Source organism: Neomonachus schauinslandi, chromosome 2 (genome assembly GCF_002201575.2).
Source record: "Neomonachus schauinslandi chromosome 2, ASM220157v2, whole genome shotgun sequence".
NCBI lineage: Eukaryota > Metazoa > Chordata > Mammalia > Carnivora > Phocidae > Neomonachus > Neomonachus schauinslandi.
The window spans coordinates 48,947,922-48,969,123 of record NC_058404.1 but is presented as its reverse complement, the minus strand read 5'-3'; the positions used below and the strand labels follow the sequence as shown (position 1 = coordinate 48,969,123).

Sequence of the window (21,202 nt, the reverse complement as noted above, 5' to 3'; positions counted from 1 at the left end):
ACATGGAACTTGTCACGTTCAAATTACCCAGCCGATTCTAAAATGTCTTTGCTGCCCGGAGCTGCCTCCTCCTCTTTCTTACTATACAAATGCAAAGCCTGTCATCTCTTCACTGAGAACAAAAAAAAACCACACACGCACCTTTTAATTTTAGTTTCCACCAGACTTGGCAAATTTGCAGGACAAGACAGTAAACACATTGGCTCAGGGTTCAAAGAGCTAGAGGAACTGAATCTAAACTTGGGGTTTACCTAAGCCACACCCTGTCCGGCTCAGCAAATGTGAACGAGAGGTGGGAGGGACGGCCACCGGGGCCCAGCCTGGAGCCTTTTTCAGGCTGAATGCATCCACGGTGACCTTGAGCGCTCATGGTGACTCCTCCTGGCTGGGGCATGGTGGGGGCAAGTTTGGAAGGAAAGAGGCAGGAGGGAGGGGGTTCCAGCACCCACCCCTGAATGAAACAGGTGCTCTCCACGTTATGCTTTATTTACTGGCCTGAATTCGGCTGCAGTTTGAAGCAGTTACCTATTTGAAAACCATCCAACTAGACCACCCTCTTGTAGCGGAGGAAACTGCGGGCCCAAGGTAGGAAGGGACTTCCCTGTTGCTGAGTGAGGAGCAGACATGCTGGCAGGACCCCTGTGCATGGTTTCTCCTTGAGACCCAGCTCTGTGCCCATCCAGACCAGCCTCAGCAGCTGAATTCGCCCCAGACCCACACCCCCCCACCACGCCTTCACTCATTTGAATATTTAACATTTCCCTACCAAGAGGCTTTGTTCCTTTTTTTTTTTTTTTTAGAACAAAACCGTTCTCCAAACTCTTCCTGCGATTTAAAACCCAGCAGCTACAACATAACAATAGGGGTACTGATTTTTCCACAGTGAGTATAATAACCTTTGAAACCAAAAAACGTTGCCCTGCTGGGGGGGGGGGGGCAGTTAATAAGCATCTTTCCCCTGAGGTCACTTTTGTCCATGGGGCTTTGAGCTTATCTTGGTTTGCTCCTTCCTACCCTGTTTGGATGAGCACACACAACAAAGTCCAAGCTCCCTCCCAGCGGGGCTTAGGGGGAGGCACGTAGGCTTCGAAGTCAAAGCTAGGTCAAACCCAGTCAACCTGGGCTTGGGCCAGTGAGTGAACCCCCTCGAGTCCCTGTCTGCTCAGCTGAAAGACAGAACACCAGAGTGCGCTTGTGAATAGAACCACTTGGCATACCGTGCTCAAAAAAAAGTAGTAGCTACGGGGCGCCCGGGTGGCTCAGTCCATTAAGCGTCTGCCTTCGGCTCAGGTCATGATCCCAGGGTCCTAGGATCAAGCCCTGCGATCAGCCTCTCTGCTCAGTGAGAAGCCTGCTTCTCTCTCTCCCTGCCGTTCCCTCTGCTTGTGTTCCTTCTCCCTTTGTCAAATAAATAGATAAATAATCTTAAAAAAAAAAAATAAAGTAGTAGCTACAACCCAGTGTCCACGGAAGGATGGACAGATAAACCAAATATGGTCTACACGTACAATGGAATATCATTCAGTCCTAAAAAGGATGGAAATTCAGACACATGCTACAACATGGAATAGCCCTGAGGATGTTGTATAAAGTGAAATAATCCAGACCCAAAAAGACAAATCCTGTATGACTCCACTTCTATGAGGTTCCTAGAGTAGTCGGATTCAGAGACGGAAAGTGGCATGCTGGGTGCAAGGGGCTGGAGGAAAGAGGCAATGGGGAGTTTGTGTTTATTGGGCAGTTTTGGATCTGCATGATGAAAAAGTTCTGGGGATGGATGGTGGTGATGGTTGTATGGTAAAGCGAATGTAATTAATGCCACTGAACTGTACTCTTAAAAATGGTTCAGATGGTAAATTTTATGTTATGTGTGTTGCTAAATAACAAAAATTCAACCAAGTATGTTTTGAAGATCTATTTGGCTTTATGAATCAGACAGCATCCCGTCTGGCCAGCAGAGGGCGCTCAAAGGGCTACAGAAAAGGAAAGGTTTTTAAGGGTAGAGAAAGAGTGGAAATGAGGAAATGGATCAGCAGAGAATCCATTGTTTTAGGCAAGGTCACCCTTCTGAGGGGAACGGAGGGGTCCTCTCAGTGATTTCCTTGTGCTGACCAGGAAATTCCCACGTTGACTGCTTAGAGGTTATGTTTGTGGGGCTGAAACTGCACTCAGGTTGGGTACTGAGTGTTGGTTTACTGACTTGGGGCCTTCAGCTGAGTGATGCCATTTTGGGCCCGTGGCGTTTTTTTATTTTATTTTACTTTATTTTATTTTTTATTTATTTACTTACCTATTGAGAGAGAAAGAAGGAGAGAGAGAATATGCCTGGGGGAGAGGGAGAGAGAGAATCTCAAGCAGGCTCCACGCTCAGCGCAGAGCCCGACATGGGACTTGATCTCACGACCCTGAGATCATGACCTGAGCCGAAACCAAGAGTTGGACGCTTAACTGACTAAGCTACCCAGGTGCCCCCTCATTAAATTTTTGAAGGAAAATATTATCTAAAAAAATGTGTTATTTACATTAACATGGGCACATTATTATTTTTTAAGTGAAATAATAAATATTTTAAATATTCAGTATCTAGTATGATAAATACCAGTAGACATAACCCACATTAACTAAAGCTCTTTGAGGTCCTGACCCTCAGCTCCAACTGCTCCTAGCTTGTACTGAATTCTCACAGTTGTAATAGAAATGAGGAAGGAACTCCTGCCCTGGGAAAATGCATGCATACAGTACATTGTGCAGGCAATTTCAAGATGTTCCAGACCTTCTGAAACCCATCTTCAGGATCACTGAGTATTTTGTTTGGAACTCTCTTATGTCCCATGATATTTATGGGAGATAAATAACTTGTCTGAGTGAAGCAAGTTTCATATGCGTTTTCAGCCCTTTGTCCCCTCAGGCTAGAATGCCCTTCCCTCTCCTAGTCACCCACACAGATCCTATTATTCATCTTCCGAGGGCCAGTTCGAACGTCTCTCCTCTGGTAAGAGTGACCTGTGTTTTCTTACGAGCTCCCAGAGTAAGCTGTGTCTTCAGGCCGGTCCTGTATGGCTGCCTTATTCTCCAGGTATGTGTCACCTGCTTGCTTCTCCAAGAACTGTTTCAGTAAGTTGTTGTCGTTTTTTTTTTTTAAGATTTTACTTATTTATGTGACAGAGAGAGACACAGCGAGAGAGGGAACACAAGCAGGGGGAGTGCGAGAGGGAGAAGCAGGCTCCCCGCCGAGCAGGACCCTGGGATCATGACCTGAGCCGAAGGCAGACGCTAACGACTGAGCCACCCAGGCGCCCCCTCCAAGAACTGTTTCAATCCGTACATGTTGTTACTCAGCCCTGACACTGGCACACAAGAGAAGATGCAGAAGCATTTGCTAGATGAATTCATGGATATTAATTATTCCTAAGAAACACCAGTCAAAACATTCTGACATTTAAACGTATTTGTAATGCTCAACCCCTCCCCCCCATCAGGGGCACCTCTGTTCTTATGAATGGGGAATCCAAAGGGATGAGAAAGAAAAAGGAAGAAAGGTGGAAGAGAAAGGAGTGGGCATGAAAGCGCATGCCCTCCCTTGCGCTCTGCGTCCCCCATATGGTGCAGCCTGGCAGCTGGGGCCTGAGTGTGGAGGGCCTGTTGCCCATACCTGGGGCATGGGGGCTGGGTGAGGGTGGAGGGAAGAGGGTGAGAAGTAACTATGAAGCATGGGGCACTGGTGATGGAAAGGTCTGTGGTGGTGCGGCGGAGGGGGGGGTTCCTCTGGAAGGGCGTACTCTGGGCACAGAGGGCGGCGGGAGGGGGTTGGGCTCTTGGAGGGTGGGGGCCAAGCAGAGCCAGAGATTGAGAAAGGGTCAGATAAGAGGTGAGAGGAATCCAGACACCAGCTTCCCAGTTTTGGGTAGGGCCCTATTCCCTCCCCAATTCCCAAAGGCCAAGGCAGCTGCCACCAAGACACCTGCCACCAAGACTCTGTTTCTCTCCCCACCACCAGAGCCTTCTCCAGTGTGAGATGCACAGGGCCGGAGCAAACACCTGGGAAAGGGTGGCAGGCAGTACGTCACACCTGACAATGGGATTCTGACTTCCAATCCAGCTGGAAGAATTTTCATGGGGCCATCTTTGACCGGGCAATGAGCCTACAAGGATTCTTCTCTACTACTTTTGACATCAACTACAGGCCCAGGGCTTAGTGTCCAGACCACAGGGACACTTACCTCCTTCTTCTCTCACTTGTCCAAGCCTTCCAAAGAGGCCACTTCTCATTGTCCCTACCCTTTCCCCTCACTGTCCCCATCCTGTCCCTGTCCTCCCATTTCTCTCACCAGGGGCACTGTTTGTTTCCCCCTTACCCACCTGTTACAGGCTGAACTGTGTGTCCTCCTAATTCCTAGGAAGTCCTAACCCCTAGGGCCTCAGAATGTAACGATATTTGGAGATGAGGTCTTTAAAGAGGTAATTAAAATGAGGTCTTTAGAGTAGACCCTCAACCACTATGACCGGTGTCCTTATAAGAAGAGGAAATTTGAACACAGAAACACACAGGCACAGAGGAAATGCCATGGGGGGACACACCAAGAAGGGGGCCATCTACAAACCAAGGAGAAAGGCTTTAGAAGAAACCAACAATGTAGTCACTCTGATCTCGGACTTCTGGCCTCCAGAACTATGAGATAATAAATTCTGTTGTTTATGCCCCCCAGGCTCTGGTACTGTGTTACGGCAGCCCCAGCTGACGAATACACCATCTAATCCATCCTTCAAGCTCAAGACTACTTCAAACTAATTAAAGACATGTTGATTAATTCAAGCCGAAGGGAGCTCACCACTTCCCACACTCTGGGCACAGTAGGGCCTGGCCTCAGTGGAGGACCTGATACATGGAGCATCATTTCATGATGTTGCTGGGGCCTTCTGGTGTCTTACTGAATGAGTCTTGCCTGAATCAAAAAGTTCCTCTTCCAGGGGCGCCTGGGTGACTCAGTCAGTTAAGCGTCCGACTCTTGGTTTTGGCTCAGGTCACGATCTCAGGGTTGTGAGATCAAGCTCTGCGTCGGGCTTTGTGCTCAGCATGGAGTCTGCTTGTCCCTCTCCCTCTGCCCCTCCCCTGGTGATCTCACTCTCTCTCAAATAAATAAATAAATAAATAAATAAAATCTTTAAAAAAGGAAGTGTCTCTTCCAAGGCACCAGCTTATCAATTAAAATAGTTCTGTGTGTGTGTGTGGGTGCTGTTTTTTTTTTTCAAAGATTTATTTTATTTATTTATTTATTTATTTATTTATTTATTTTTGAGAGCCAGAGAGAGTGAGCACAAGCGGGGGGAAGGGCAGAAAGAGAAGCAGACTCCCCGCCGAGCAGGGAGCCCGATGCGGGGCTCGACCCCAGGACCCTGGGATCCTGACCTGAGCCGAAGGCAGACGCTTAACGACTGAGCCACCCAGGGGCCCAGAGATTTATTTACTTTAGATAGTGGTGGGGGGAGGAGCAGAGGAAGAGGCAGAATCTCAAGCAGACTCCCCGCTGAGCATGGAGCTCAATCTCACAACCCTAAGATCATGACCTGAGCCAAAATTAAGAGTCAGACGACCAACTGAGCCACCAGGCGCCCCTAAAATCGTTCTTAGAGAAGAGTTGCTTGCCAAATTGTAACTGGGGTGGTTGTGACCCTCACTGGGGATGGTACCTCCTGTGAGCAGCAAGGGCAAGGTCTGGGTGAGAGAAGGGGGGGGGATGTTCTTGTGTTCTTTATTAATTCAATCCATCCTTCTCTCTTGGGAGTGCTAAGGAATCATCTCTCATCCTCTCTGGAATTACCCAGATGTAGCTGGACATTGGGGTCCAGAGTCCACAAGTGGACGAGTGGCAGGTGCCCCCTACAGATGAGGCCAGATGATGCTGACTCACAGTGCTGCTCTCAGTGAATCCCCCTGAAGGTGGCAGTGACACCCCATCACCGGTGTCAACCCAGCATCCAAGGGCCATCTTTGAAGGGCACCTTGGGCTTTGTGGCACATGAGGTGATACCCAGAAACCTCCTACATATCTCAAAGCACACTTGGGGCCTGGTGTAGGTCTTTTAGGCTCTGGTGCTCCTGTAATCACAAACCACACTCCTCAGCAAGTGAGGGGCCAGGTCCCTAGCAAGAGCCCAGGAACTGTCCCCAACCAGAAGTGGGCTTCACCAGCCTCTCAGCCACAGAACTGAGAGAGGGCAGCTCCAAACCGGCACTCAGCCCCACCCCACTCCATAATTTTGGAGAAACAGGAGAATCCACTGCACCATCACTCCCACTCCCTTCCCCTCACCACCCCAAATACACACCCACAGAAATGTGTCATCACCTGGGAAGGACCAGCTGAGCTACAGAGCCAGTTTCACCTGAGCCCATGTATAAAATCATTTCTGATTAATGCCATGGAAAATTAAAGGGCAGAGAGAAAATCAAGCCAATGGGGAGGAGGGGAGACAAAGGAGAAAGAAGAACAAAAACCTTGATGGGATCATTGCTCTCAGGGTCCGCAACTTACTGGTTCTTGGAAGTAGAGCTGGTAATCAAAAACAGGATTGGCTTTGATCCTCTCCATTGGGGACACATTGGGATTTGCTGGTATGAAGGGAGTATTCAAGCTGGCCACTGCCCTGTGGAAAAAAAGACACCAAGACACAGACCCTGTAAGAAGACAGTCTGTAAGAACCAGAAAGGACCTTACACATCAAAACGGAAGCTCAGAGCAGGAAAGGGATGTGCACAAGATCTCACATTAGCCATGTGTATGAGAATGGGGTCAGCACTCTGATTTCTTGACTCCCAGCCCAGTGGTTTTTTCCCACTAAACTGCAGTATTTCTCACCTTCTTGCCTGAGACAAAGACACACTGACACACACATACACATTATGTGCAGTATATCAACCTTAATTATAGTTTCTAAAAATGCATTCATTTTTTTCCTTCCTTCCTTGCTTCCTTGCTTCCTTCCTTCCTTCTTTCCTTCCCTCACTTAACTCTGTGTTGAGTTAATTCCGTGCTATATTCTAGGGGAAAGAGGATATAAAATCATACTCAAAGAGCTTATTATAATTTAAAAAGGCTAGACAAATACACCCATGACAAGACAGACTGTGATATGATAAGAATAGCACAAGCACCATGGGAGTTCAAGGAGACAAAGAGTTTCTAGATTTGGGCATCATGGAAGGTCTCATGGAAAAGAGAGCATCTGAACTTGGCTTTTAGGGGTGGAAGAGCGTAGGGAAGGGGAGACTATATGTAAGGGCAACATCATGGGGTCGTATGAGCAAATTCTAGAAGGGGGCAGAGCTTGTGGCTGAGTTTGATGTAACAAAGAATCTATGTGGCCAGAGGCCAAGCGTTTAATGGGGCCTCTTGTGAAATAAAGCCAGCGAGGCAAGTGGGAGCCTGGACATGAAGGGCCCCGAGTCTGGATTCGATGAGGCAGACAACCAAGGAAACCATGAGGGCTTCTGAGAAGAAGGCAGGAACAGAATGAAGTTGCAGTCAGGAAGTGATGTATCAAGCAGTGATACATGACATGGGGGCAGAGAGGGACACCAGAAGCAGGGAGAGGGCCAGCACGCTACTGCATTAGTCACCCAAGAGCAGCAGGATGGCAGCGAGAGGAAAAAAAGAGAGGGGTGGATCTGAGCGACCACATGAAGGCAGGGCTGACAGAAGGCAGCCAGGACCACGGTGAGCCTGGCTCATCAGTAAGGGATCCCGTGCCCACTCTGATCCTAGGGTAACTCCTTCCCAAAAGAGAAATATGGAGAAGAGAATATCTGGGGGAGAGATAAACTAGGGGGAATGGAATAACTAGGACAAATGAAATTATCAGGGAAAGCAGCGCCGAGGTTTAACCAGTGCCAACCAACAGAAGCATAACGTGAGCCACACGTATCATTTAAAATTTTCTACCAGCCAATTAAAACGAGTAAAAAGAAACACGTGAGATTAATCTAAAATAGTACTTAATATCAATTATATGTTAATTAATATTAACTTACAATCTAACGTTGATTTAAATAATTTAATATTTGACACAATATATCTAAAATATTAATAACTTCAACAAGTGATAAATTAAAAATTATTAATAAGATATTTTACTTTTTTTTTTTTTGGTATTAAGTCTTTGAAATCTGGAAGGTATTTCCCACTTACAGTCATCTCAGTTTGAACCAGCCACATTTTAAATATTCAGTAGCCACCATTAGACGGTGCAGCTTAGGCTACAAAATAAGTTATACCAAAGTCGAAAGGTTTCTAATGTTACCAGAGTGAACCTATTTTAAGCATTACTTAAATCACAAGTCAAGAAGTTCTTTTTCTAAATATTCTGAGCCGACTAAAGTTTTCTTTTCAATCGCCTTGACACACAGTTTATTCCATATATAAGAAAATTATCATCACCACATGAGATGTTAGCATATCAATGCTGCTGCCAACCACATTAAGATTGGAAAACGCTAAACCACAGCCTCCTTTTGGGAACAGAATCTCTAGATGATTATCAAAGAAAGGATATAAAAAGGTATTCTTGGCCAAACACGTGAGTAGACCATTACATTAAATAGGTCCCTGCAGTTTATCTCAATAGAATGCCAAAACCAAGGATTTAAAGAAATATTCCACATTAAAGGTGGGCTTTTTTCCCTTCTGTCCTTCATTTTCTGGCCAGAAAGGTGAAGATCAACGTCAACAATATTCTTAAAATCAGCTTTGCCCAGGCCCAGATATGCTGTGTCCCACCACGGACAGCCCTGGAAGGGGGTCTTGGCTTCCTCCTGACCCCCAGGAAGCGAGTAATAGGGCCATTTTCATGAGCACAGAAAGAGCAACTACTACCGAACTAATGACAGATGGGATGGAAGCAGAGCAATGAGAGTAGGGACAGGAATGCACAGCATGTTTGCCTGTCTCAGACCTAATGTTACTCTGGGTACAACTTCACTGGGCTCATGTTAAATATTCTCAAATTCTCACGGGAGAGAGAGAGAGAGAGACTAAGTTTCATAAAACAATAAGAAGGCATTTCACTTCCTTCAAGGTAGAGATCATAAGTCTGTTGCTCTATTTCCTTTTGTCCCCTTCAAGAAGCATCTACTACAGTCTGTGCAGTAACTTTCTGGTGACCCGATTCCTAAGAGCTGAGCTCTTATTTCAACTCTGAATGAGAGGACAGAGAGAGAAGCTAAAGAGATCAGATGCACAAGAGTGCAACAAGTTTTACAGTATTTCAGGCAGTGGGATGTGTGGGTGGCTCAGTCGTTAAGCGTCTGCCTTCTGCACAGGTCAGGGTCCCAGGGTCCTGGGATCGAGCCCCAGGTCGGGCTCCCTGCTCAGCGGGAAGCCTGCTTCTCCCTCTCCCACTCCCCCTGCTTGTGTTCCCTCTCTCGCTCTGTCTCTCTCTGTCAAATAAATAAATAAGATCTTAAAAAAATATTTCAGGAAGTGTTTGAGTCTTTTTGGTCTCTGGTATCATCCTGCCATTTGAGCTGATGTTGGGATGAACAAAGTTCTCCAGTGTTTCCGTTCTTATAAATGCCACCAAAGAAAAAGTGAGCGGATTAGTTAGGGAGATACAGGTGGCTGTGAAGGATGGTGTTTATTTAATTCGCTAAGATCCCAGGCTGAAACGGGAGGCCGCGCAGGCTTTCACTACAGTTGCCAGCTCAACGGGGGCGTGGCCACAACGACCACCTGCCTCTCTGGGTTCAAAACCTGTCCTCCGAAAGCTGCTGCCGGAGCCCTGATGCCATTCTAAGAATGATTATGAATGACGTGATGGTCGTCACCAAGTGCCATTCTAACTTGACACACACACAGCATTCTGCAGGTTGTACAGTCAAAAGGAGCTACCATTACCGCTCTGTGGTTGAGGAAACCAAGGCCTAATGGGGTGAAGTGATGTTTCACACAGCCAGTTCACAGGGCAAAATTGAAAGCCATGTTTCCTAACTCCCAGTCCAGGACTGAAGTTTCTTCTGACACTCTGTTCTATGACCCTGCCACCCTCGCTGCCTCACCCACTCCCCCCGAAGTCTACCACCATTCTCCTGCATTCCCACTGGGCTACCCAGGCCCTGAGTTAGCTGTCCTGGGACAGGCCTTGCTTCCTAAGACATGAGCTCATTAAGTCCTCCTTATTAATGGGTCAATGGGCACTAGCAAGCTAGATGTTCGGTGCCTTACCAGACAACCTCTCTGTTTTCAAGAAATTTACTGGAGTTCAAGACCTGAGGAAGGATTCTAATGGGAATTCAAATCCAAATTCTTGGTGCCTGAGGCCTAATTACCTCACTCTCTCGGGGTAGAAGAGAGCCATGTTCCACACCAGCATGCCTCCCCAGTCGTGGCCAATGAACACCGCTTGAGGGATGCCCTAGAGAAGGACAAAGACGGGAGCTGAATGTGAGTGGGCCACCGGTTTGGGGTGCTGAGAGCCCTGAAGCTTGTGCTCTCTGTAGACCCAAACTCTCAGTGCCGGCAGGGACTCCCCCTCCACCGACCCCACAGCGTCTACTCCAATGTCCACCCTCTTCAAGCCTCCCTTCCCACACGTAACGGCCCCACAGGACCTCTACAGCTGACTGAGCTTTTATATTTTCTCAGAAGCCTAAGGCCACAGGCTCCAGATTCCCTCTCCCTCTCTACTTCCCCTCAAATCGAAATTTGTTTCACCTCTTCTTCTACTTTTTGTCTTAAAGTTAGTATGACTCACCTCCCTGTGCTCCATGTTCATCCTTCATTGAGTGATTATGATTCTACTCCCCACTCTTTTGGGATCTTTCCTCCCTTAACTAACCACTGAAACCTCAAAGGCATCTTTAATCCCTCCCTCTCTACCTGCAGCTTCCTTTCTTCTGCTGCTACCAACAGTGAATGACAACAGCTCCCTTTTGTGGAGGACCTACTAGGTCAAAGGCACTGTGCTAAGTGCCTACACCTCTTGTCTGGAACTCCTCCATAACCTTCTCATGCACAATAGGGAGACAGGCTCACAGTGGTTAGGCGACCTGCCCGAGGCCACATAGATGGTCATCCAGACCCATGCCTCCCCGACTTAAAGTCGGACTCTCTCCCCCACCCCCTGCTGGCCACATTCCTCACCACCACCGTGGAAAGTGGCTCCCTGACTCAGCTCCCTGCCACGCTCTGTCTTCATTGTGTCCAGCTTCTCACAGTGATCTACCCCAGTGGCCTCCCTGGCGACCTTCTAAGTCCCTGCATCCTGACTTCTTCCCTGCGACCACTGAGTCCACTGAAGCTTCCCTCTTAAAGGCTATTTAATCACTTCTAATAGTTTTTTTTTTTTCCTCTTGGCTCTCACTCTTCTGACTCTTCTGCGGCATCAGACATTTCCTTTGAAATGTTCTTCCCTGGGCTTCTGTGACACTATGCTTTCTAGACTGTTTTCTCACTTCATGGAGTCTACTCCTTCCTCTTCTGTCACACGGGAGCACTTCACGGCTCAGCCCTCAGTCCTGTCTGGGGAACTCCTCTGCTCCCATGGCTTCAGCCACCACCTCCAGGTGGAAGACGACCACCTCACCTGCGATGGGCCCAGCTTCCTTCCCCTGCATCCCAGGAATGACGGGGCCAGGGAGGGACACCTAGCCCGCCAGCAACCCCACGAGGGCTCTCTTTCAACAGAGTCAGAGACTGTCTCAGCCAGCCGGAAATCTTCCAGATAGGAGGTCACTCTAGAGTCAGAACTGGGGTGGCCACACTGGGCCATGTCCTCTTAGATGTCCCTATCATTCTCAAAAGGTCCAAAGCCAATTCTGTGGGACTGAGAATTTGGAGAGGGCAGGGACCGTGACATCTTTGTCTCATTTCCTACAGGGTGGGCCCCCAGGCCCTGCTGCTGAACTGGAAGCCCTCAGTCATCTCAAATTCTCCTCCCGACTCTCATATCCAATGAACAGGCACTAAATCGCTGTTTTCAGGTTCTCTCTCAGCTGTCCCTCCACTGTCACTGTCCTGGCTTAACCCTTCTCCCCCTCAGTCCAGGCTGCGTGACCTAACTCAGGGTGGGAGAAGTGTATTACCTAATTGCAATCTCAATCTTCCGTAAGTAAAAAGCAAAAGTATAGTCTCTGATCACCATCGCTGATCTGCTTTTTGTTTGGCATTGCCATTCCAAACAAGGTTACCTGAAGGCACTTGATTCGAGGTATTTCTAAAGGGATGTCAATCTTAAAAAGTTGTAAAATATTAGCCTACAGGATAGTTTCCAAACTTCCTGACGCAAGCAAAGCTCTTTACCCTGACTTAAAGCCAACAGAGGGATCCTGCTCCCTGGAAAATGCTTTCCGTGAAACAAACAAACAAAAAAACAAAACAAACGTGGCTCTGCACTGTTCTCCACACACTTTGCCACCTCTGTGCTTGTAATTCCTCCTGACCACCGACCCTGCCTCCCACGGCCCCATAGTGGACCATTCCTGCCCTCGCCACTCTCCTCGGGGGCTCTAAAAGTGGAAACCTTCAAAGGCTGCATCTTTAACTGCCCACCCAAACGGAAGTCTCCAGGGATCAGTTCAAAATAATTACTTACCAACTTATCCAGGAAGGTTACCATCTCCTAAGAAAGAAAACACACCAAAAAATCAGAAATTGTACGCACCCACCTCAGCTGCTTCCCGATGGGAATTCCTGTGTCTGCTTTGTTAGGGGCTGCATTGTATTCACATGCTCAAGCCCTAACCTCTCCCCTCCAGGACCTTGGAATGTGGCTGTATTTGGAGGTAGGGTCCTTAAAGGTGATCAAGTTAAAATGAGGTCATTAGAGTGGGCCAGGATCCAAGCTGACTGGCATCCTTACGAGAACAAAAGATTTGGACATAGACCCACACAGAGGGAAGCCCATGTGAAGACACAGGGAACAGGGAGAAACGGCCATCCACAAGCCTCAGATGAAACTCTGCTGTCACCTTGATCTCGGACTCCAGCCTCTAGAACTGTGAGAGAAGAAATGTCTGTTGTTGAAGCCCCCCAGTCTGTGGTCCTCTGTTATGGTGGCCCGAGCACACTAATACAATGTTCAGTCATTTCCCGAGCTCGTGAGCTCTCTCCCTTCCCTTTCCAGCATCCTCTCAGAAACCAGGTAGACCCCAGACACACACAGCAAATTTTCCAGGGTCTGTCACTGCACATCCCTAACTGGGCCAGATCCGTTGTAAGACAGAAATCGTGGCTTCTTCCTGGGACAAAGAGAGGGGAAGAAAACTGCTGTGGAGAGGTCTGGCTGCTTTCTTGCCCCAGGACAGCAGGCACCTGCCCTTTGTCCCGCAGCACAGACGCGGACGCCTGGCCACACTCGTCAGCAAGCACGGGGTCTAGAATAGGTGTCTAAGATGTGTGGAGGTGTTGGAGATGAGGGTCCTCCAGAATCGGGGCTGGGGCTATCATACTGGGCGAGGTACAAAATGAGCAAGTAGGGGAATCCTGCTGGGAGTGGGGTGGCGAGGAGGGCAGAGCAGAGGTGTGGAGAAAAGGAACCAGAGACCTGACAGGCCATTCAGCCCCTCCAGAAAGCCACATCAGCTTCCTGTTTCTCAGCCTCACGCCTCCTAAACGATCGCGTCTCATTTGTCAACACTACCCCCTATTCACCTGAGCCCGTATGAGAAGCTTCTGCTTGCTATGATAAAAAAGTCTATGGAGATGCTCATCTGTGGAGCCCTAGCTTGGCCCTAGGTGTAGTGTGATGCCCCTCACATTCATCACTTCCTTTCCCCTCACACGGACCTGCGGGGAGGAAGGGGTAGCTCCACTCTACAGATGAGTAAACTGAGGCTCACACGGGTCAAATGATGTGGCCAAGGCCATGCAGCTAGTAGTGGCAGAACTGGGACTGATTCCAGGCCTATCTGATTTCAGAAATTCAGCATCGGAACATTCAAAGCCATCCTCTTTCACCATGTAGACTGACAGCGTTATTTTAAATCGTTTCCAGTCCCTTGACTCCTCCCCTTGGTCTACCAATTGAGAAGTAATCCCAATTTGCTTTCGACTGCCCAGATCGATGCCTTCACTGGGGGCTGCAGAGATTGCACCATGAGAGGCCGAAGACTTAAAAAATATACGTGATTGTATTTCCAACATCTACTCTTGTAGGTGTTTCCAAAATGAAAGGCGATTTTCTTCTCCTTCTCTAGGCTGGGCCTATTTCTTGTTCTACATTAAGCAAGGAGATGGAAATTTCAGGACAGTAGGAGCCAGGGAGAAGACATAGGCCTTCCCACAGCCCTCGTATTCACTGCCCTAAGAGCATTAAAAAGTGTTCGGATGTTCTCCCCTCTGGTCTCAGTTCTGCTGGGGAAACCCACCAAATATGGGCACCCTTTTCTGTGGGGACCAGGGGGGACACAGAGTTCTGCCCACAGCCAGTGCCAGCTTCAAAGAGAAAGAATTGTAAAGGTGTTCTGATTCCTTTTGCTAGCCCGGCTCTCCACTGCTCCCCAGAACATGAGAAGGCAAGAGCAGATGACAAGTTCCACTGGTTAAAATACACGCCACCTATTATTTTTCCAAGATGTAGATACACAGTATTGATGTAATTACCTAGTTTATTATTTTAGCAGTTTTTATTTTCACCTTTCCCCCCAAAGATAGGGAGAAAATTACTGGATGGTGTCAGGAAGACCTTTCCCCCCAAAAATAGGGCGACAATTACTGAATGGTGTCAGGAAGTCTTGTTCTGGACTGAATGTCTTTGTCCCTCAAAATTCACAGGTCAAAGCCCTAATCCCCAGCGTGACTGCATTTGAAGACAGGGTCTTTGCAGAAGTCATTAAGGCTCAATGAGGTCATGAGGGTGGGGTCCCGATCAGATAGGATTGGTGTCCCTTCCTTAGAAGAGACACCAGAGAGCTGCTTTTCACTTTCCAATTAACCACAGAGACTGAAGATTAGCTCAGTGTGATTTCCACATCCTACTGTTAAAAAGAAAGCCACAGGCCCAAAATGGCATCACTCAGGTGAAGGCCCCAATCAGTAAACCAACACTCAGTACCCAACCTGAGTGCAGTTTTCAGCCCCCCACAAACGTAACCTCTAAGCAGTCAATGTGGGAATTTCCTGGTCAGCACGAGAAAATCACTGAGGGGCCCCCTCTATCCCCCTCAGAAGGGCGACTTTGCCTAAAACAATGGATTCTCTGCTGATCATTCCCTTTCTACTCCCTCTCTACCTTTAAAAACCTTCCCTTTTCTGTAGCTCTTTGGAGCGCCCGTCTATTGCTAGATGGGATGTTGCCCGATTTATGAACTGATTGATAAAACCATTTAGATCTTTACAATTTACTTGCTCGAATTTTTGCTGTTTAATGCTATAAACTGAGACTCACACTCAGGGCTGGAGGGGTCTAGGAGAACACTAAGTCCATCCACCTGCTGCATTTGATACTTGATGGCATGACCTGAAAAGGTTAAATGACTTACCCAAGGTCACACACAATGACGGAGACAACTGGGTGTAGATAAGCCTCCCTATGTTAATGAACTTGAGAAGATACCATTATTGCTACATTGCATTCCAACACCCCTAATTTGGAATCCTAAGACTACAGACATACAGAGAATAGGTTCATGGTTCCTTAAAGGTACCTATTCTAAAACAAATAACAGTTGTATGATGAACTGGCACACAATGTTAAGGAATTGTGGTTGAGAAAAAAGAGGTTTCAATATATTTGGGGGGATGTAGTCGAGAAAAGGGTTTTTGTGGGCACTGAGGGTAAGCAGTATTATGGATCTTCATTCAGTTTCCTATAATCCTCTATTTCAAGATTATACAGGTTATTTTTTTTAAAGATTATGCAGGGTATTTTAAATAAAATTTTTCATTAAAAGTATTGTGCTAATTTTTCAAATGACAGCTCTACTGAGATATGATTCACATACCATAAAACTCACCCTTTAAAAATGTATAATTCAGCGGATTTTTAGTGTGGTCAGAGCTGTGAGGTCATCACTGCTACGTGGTTAGAGAACATTTCATCACAACAAAAAGAAACCCTATACCCATTAACAGTGACTCCTGTTCCCCATTACCCCTAGCCCTTGGCAACCACTAATTTCATTTCTGTCTCTATGGACTGACCCTTCTGGAAACTTCATATCAATGCAATTATACAATGTGTGGCCTTTTGGGACTGGCTTATCTCAGCATAAGGTTTGCAAGCTTCATTCATGTTGAAGCATGCACCATGATTTCACGCCTGCTTATGGCGAATAATATTCCATTGTATGGATATGCCACACATTTTTAATCCATTTATCACTTGATGAACATTGGGGTAGTTTCCACTTTTTGGCTTTTGTAAATAATGCTGCTGTGTACGTTCACAGACGTACTAATGACTTTAAAGGGTGGAGTTGGAGGACTGGAGCATCACATTTTATCTTGCTTGTCTTAGTAAAAGGACCTTCCTCACAAGGGCAGTTACGTCAAGTGACCTAATTTATCTGCCTTGAGAACCGATTTCGACAGAAACAAGCAGGGGTCCAGTGAAGGGACAATAGAGGGATGGGGAGAGGCCCCACACAGGGTTGCTGGTGAGATCTTGGTAGGATTTCGGGGGGGGGGGTACATGAGCAAGATCAGAAGTGGCAGAGTGGAAGAAGTAAAGACTGGGAAACTGAGGAAGGAAGGACAACCCTAACTGGAAAGTCGGGTTTTATCAAGGCTCCTCTCATGAGGCGCCAAAGCCTGCGTGCGGGCCTGGTTGGAGGACAGTCTGAGCAGAGCTGTGACTCCTACATGGAGCCTTTTTGTAAATTTAGCATAATTAGCAGCATCGCCAGCTTTTTTTTAGATTTTTTCAAAATTTATTTATTTGACAGAGAGAGAGAGAGCACAAGCAGGGGAAGCGGGAGAGGGAGAAGCAGGCTCCACACTGAGCAGGGAGCCTGATGCGGGGCTCGATCCCAGGACCCTGGGATCATGACCTGAGCTGAAGGCAGATGCCTAACCAACTGAGCCACCCAGCTGTCCCTAGTGTCGCCAGTTTTATGGCCAACCAGGACGCTGTTTCTTTCCCTCGGCCCCTCCAGCCTTGGTTTCTGCCCTAGGGCTGATGGAGACTTGGCGCCCAGTCTCCTCACCTCAGCCTTGGCAAGGTCTGAGATTAGGGCCCCTCCCCGATGGTGCTCATGCTTCACTTAGAATAGGAGCGCCATTACATCCGCCAAGCCACACTGACTCCCTCAGTCTGGCCAACAACATCTCTACCAAAATAAGGTGATTTTTTTAAATTCTCAGGATGGAAAGGCGAGATGGTGGAGTGGTCACAAGGAGGGACGTGGGAGCTATTTCAGGGTTCAGACCTGGCTCTACCCGCTGTTGACCTCCGGCAATTACTTTACTTCCTCATGACTCAGTTTCCTCTTCCATCAAATGGCTTAGAACAGTAACCGATAGACAGTAAGTGTTGGCTATCATTTTTAAAATACCATCTTAAACTTCAGTAAGACTTTTATACCCAAATGCTGTGAAATGCTTTCCTAGGATTTTAAATGAATACCCACACTTCTGTCTTGTATCAGTAAAAACACCAGGATGGAAAAAATGTTACAAATGTTACCCAAAGATCTTTCTTACCTGGCATAACACTTCCATGGAATATTCTTCTATTTCTGCAATTAAAAAGAAATACAGTTAATTCACATGACTGAAAATTACCAACAAACTAAAAGGGCCCCTTTGCCCAAAAATAGATACCTTATTAAATCTTTAGACTGATGTAGTCTACTTGTTTATTTTTTTTTGTTGCCTGGGCTTTTGGTATCATGTCCATGAAATCATCGCCAAAATCAGTATGTTTTCTTCTAAAAGTTTTAGTTTCAGGTCTTATATTTAAGTCTTTAATCCATTTTGAGTTGATTTTTGGATATGGTGCAAGGTAAGGGTCCAATTGTATCCTTTTGCATGTGGATATCCAATTTCCCTAGCATCATTTAGTGAAGAGACTGTCCTTTCCCCAGTGTATGTCCTAGGCACCTATGTCAAAAATCGGCTGACCATACATGTGTGGATTTATTTCTGGGCTCTCTATTCTGTTCTATTGGCTATATGTCTGTCTTTATACCAATACCACATTATTTTGATTACTGTCGCGTTGTAACATATTTTGAAATCAGGAAGTGTGAGTCCTTCCAGCTTTGCTCTTTCTAAAGATTGATTCGACTATCTGGGGTCTTTTGTGGGTCCATATGAATTGTAGACTTTTTTCTGTTTCTGTAAAAAAACGCCATTGGGATTTTGATAGGGATTGCACTGAATCTGTAGATCACTTTGGGTAGTATGAACATTTTAACAATAACAGCAATTCCAAGAGGAAAAAAGAAAAGAGAAAACAGAAGAAAAAAATTATCAAAGAAATAATTCAAGAAACTTCCAAGAACTTAAAGATAAATGTACCCAGAAAAGTGGATGAAAAGAGACCCATATCATGGCACAATATCATAAAATTTTATAACAATGGAAGATAAAGATCCTAAAGGTATTAAGGGTAAGGATAAAAAAAAAAAACAGGCACATAGAAAGCCTCGTGGATCCGAACAGCATGGGATTTTTTAATAGCAACAAGGGAAGATAGAAAATAGTGGGACAACAGCTTCACAGTTTTAAGGGAAAACAATGTTACTTAAAATCTATTGCCAAATGTATGAAATTTATACACAAATGATCTGCAATGTGTATGTATGCATTCCAAATCATCATGCTTGGCTTTAGAACTCATGTTATATATAATCTTCAGCAATGGTTAACATGTAAATTATTGTTTTCTCTTTTTTTGAAGATTTTATTTATTTCAGAGAGGGGGAGAGAGAGAGAACGCGAGCATGGGGTGGGGGGAGGGGCAGAAGGAGAGGGAGAATGAGAATCTCAAGCAGACTCTGTGCTGAGCATGGAACCTCACACGGGGCTTGATCTCACGACCCTGAGATCATGACCTTAGCTGAAACCAAGAGTCAGTCGCTCAACCGACTGAGCCACCCAGGCACCCTGTAAATTACTGTTTTCTTAAAAAGTAGTTATAATCAGAGTATGCATAACCACAAGTCCCAGTTCATCCAGAACAGTTCTATTTATGTGTGTTACTACTAATAGTGTTTCTCTTACTTTCAATGGTGTTCTAGTATGAATGATAAATTAATCACTAAGTTATCCCTGGGGGATTCAGGGAAGATCATAGTCCAGATGAATGAAAATAGACATTTTAATAATTAAATTGGAAAAAGAGAATCCTTCAATGTCTTTCCTAGATGTCTGGACTAGAAGCTTTCTTTTTGTCTAAAAGGTAGACCATGCAAGAGGTAGTAAGCAGCCGCTGAGTGGGTACCGTGACATTTCGGGAACAATCATGGCTGCACTCCCCGGTCCCGACAGGCTGAATGGCCTCATTGGTGGTCACCTGAGTGCCAGTTCATGTCAGCTGGCTTCAAACTCGACAGGCTTGACGTGAACATGGGGGAAGCAGCTCGGAGCAGGGTGGTGAGCGGCTGGTTTGGCTCACTGAGCTACCGCTGTCAGCAGCATGGCTGACACTAGGAGGGACAGGGATTCTGTCACATGTCTGACTGCATCACGTTCCTATCTCTCCCTGGGGAGCTGAACAGTGTGGGACCGAGAACCCCTCTGAAACCCATAAAAGCAGTAGACTCCCTCACCCCAGGAAGGTGCTCATAAACCCACGCATGGACTTGTGTTCATAGGCCCCCAATGCCCATCCTTGGATAGATGCCAAGTGGGATCCATAGACACTGGGTTAAGAATCTGGCCTACCAATTACCATACGATCCAGCAACTCCACTTTTGGGTATATACCCCAAAGAATTGAAAGGAGGAACTCAAGCAGATATTTGCACACCCATGTTCATAGCAGCATTATTCACATTAACCAGAAGGTGGAGGAAACCCAAATGTCCATCAATGGATGGATGAATAAACAAAACGTGGTCTCTACATACAATGAAATATTATTCAGCTTTAAAAAGGAAGGAGGGGCACCTGGGTGGCTCAGTTGGTTAAGCAACTGCCTTCGGCTCAGGTCATGATCCTGGAGTCCCGGGATCGAGTCCCGCATCGGGCTCCCTGCTCGGCAGGGAGCCTGCTTCTCCCTCTGACCCTCCCCCATCTCATGTGCTCTCTCTCTCTCTCTCTGTCATTCTCTCTCTCAAATAAATAAATAAATAAAATCTTTAAAAAAAATAAAAATAAAAAATAAAAAAATAATAAAAAGGAAGGAAACTGTGATATATGCTACAACATGGAGGAATCTTAAAGACGTTATGCTAAGTGAAATCAGCCAGTCACTGAAGGATAAATATTGTATGATGCATTTAGAGATACCTGGAGTAGTCAAATTCATAGATAGAGAGCAGAAGGGTAGTTGCCAGGGGCTAGGGAAGGGAGAACGGGGGATAAGTGCTTAATGGTACAGAGTTCTGCAAGATAGAAAAAGTTCTGTAGCTGGATGGTACTTCCTATACCCTACATCCAGCACGAGACTTCCTCAGGCCACTGGGTTTCTTGTATTCATTCAGAGTATGGGGAGCAGAGACATCTGAGCCCAAAGAGTATAGACAAGGGTCACTGCAGGAGAGGGGAAGGGCAAAGTCAGATCCCCCCTCAAGGGCTATCCGCTCTGACCTGGGACCAGGGGCTGACAGTGCAGTTGGAGAGCTCAGGCAGTCAGAAGGCATGACCAACATAGGACAGCTGTGAGACAGCTAACCTACCAGGAGGAGCAGATGATTCTCCATAGCCTTTCATGTCCAGAGCTAGTACCCGGAAACCCACCTGAGCCAGAGCAGGGATCTGGAAAACAAACAGTTTGGGAACACTCAAGTGTGGTCTCAACAGTCTTTTGCAGACACTCCTTCTTTGCTTCCTTCTATCCACGTTCTTGTAAATGGTTCAACTCAAAGTGCCATGTGGCACTATCTGGGATCCTTGCCATGAGGCTGGAATGAGCCCATCTGGATAGGGCTGCCACGGACAGTGGTAGGGTCTGTGTACTGCATCTAATACTACATCTAAGAGAGCACTTTTCTTAGCAAAGACTTTGCAGATTTCCATATTCATTACAAAGACTTCCCAGCAGGTGGCATAAAGTGTCCTGAAGAATCTGCCTTCTTCTAATCTGCAAAGATGGTATGTGGGCT

At 46.5% G+C, this 21,202-nt stretch overlaps 1 protein-coding gene across 4 annotated transcripts in view; it reads right to left on the bottom strand.

Annotated features, from left to right (window-relative positions):
* EPHX2 (epoxide hydrolase 2) overlaps positions 1-21,202 on the bottom strand; it is a 70,505-nt gene that overhangs the window by 18,049 nt on the left and 31,254 nt on the right. For all 4 annotated transcript variants that reach the window (XM_021698826.1, XM_021698827.1, XM_044912849.1 and 1 more), the window contains 5 exons: positions 20,777-20,855; positions 17,634-17,668; positions 12,586-12,612; positions 10,322-10,407; positions 6,534-6,645 (listed from right to left, as the gene is read on the bottom strand). In XM_021698826.1, coding sequence (XP_021554501.1) covers positions 6,534-6,645; positions 10,322-10,407; positions 12,586-12,612; positions 17,634-17,668; positions 20,777-20,855 — 339 coding nt within the window. The remainder of the gene's footprint in view (positions 1-6,533; positions 6,646-10,321; positions 10,408-12,585; positions 12,613-17,633; positions 17,669-20,776; positions 20,856-21,202) is intronic.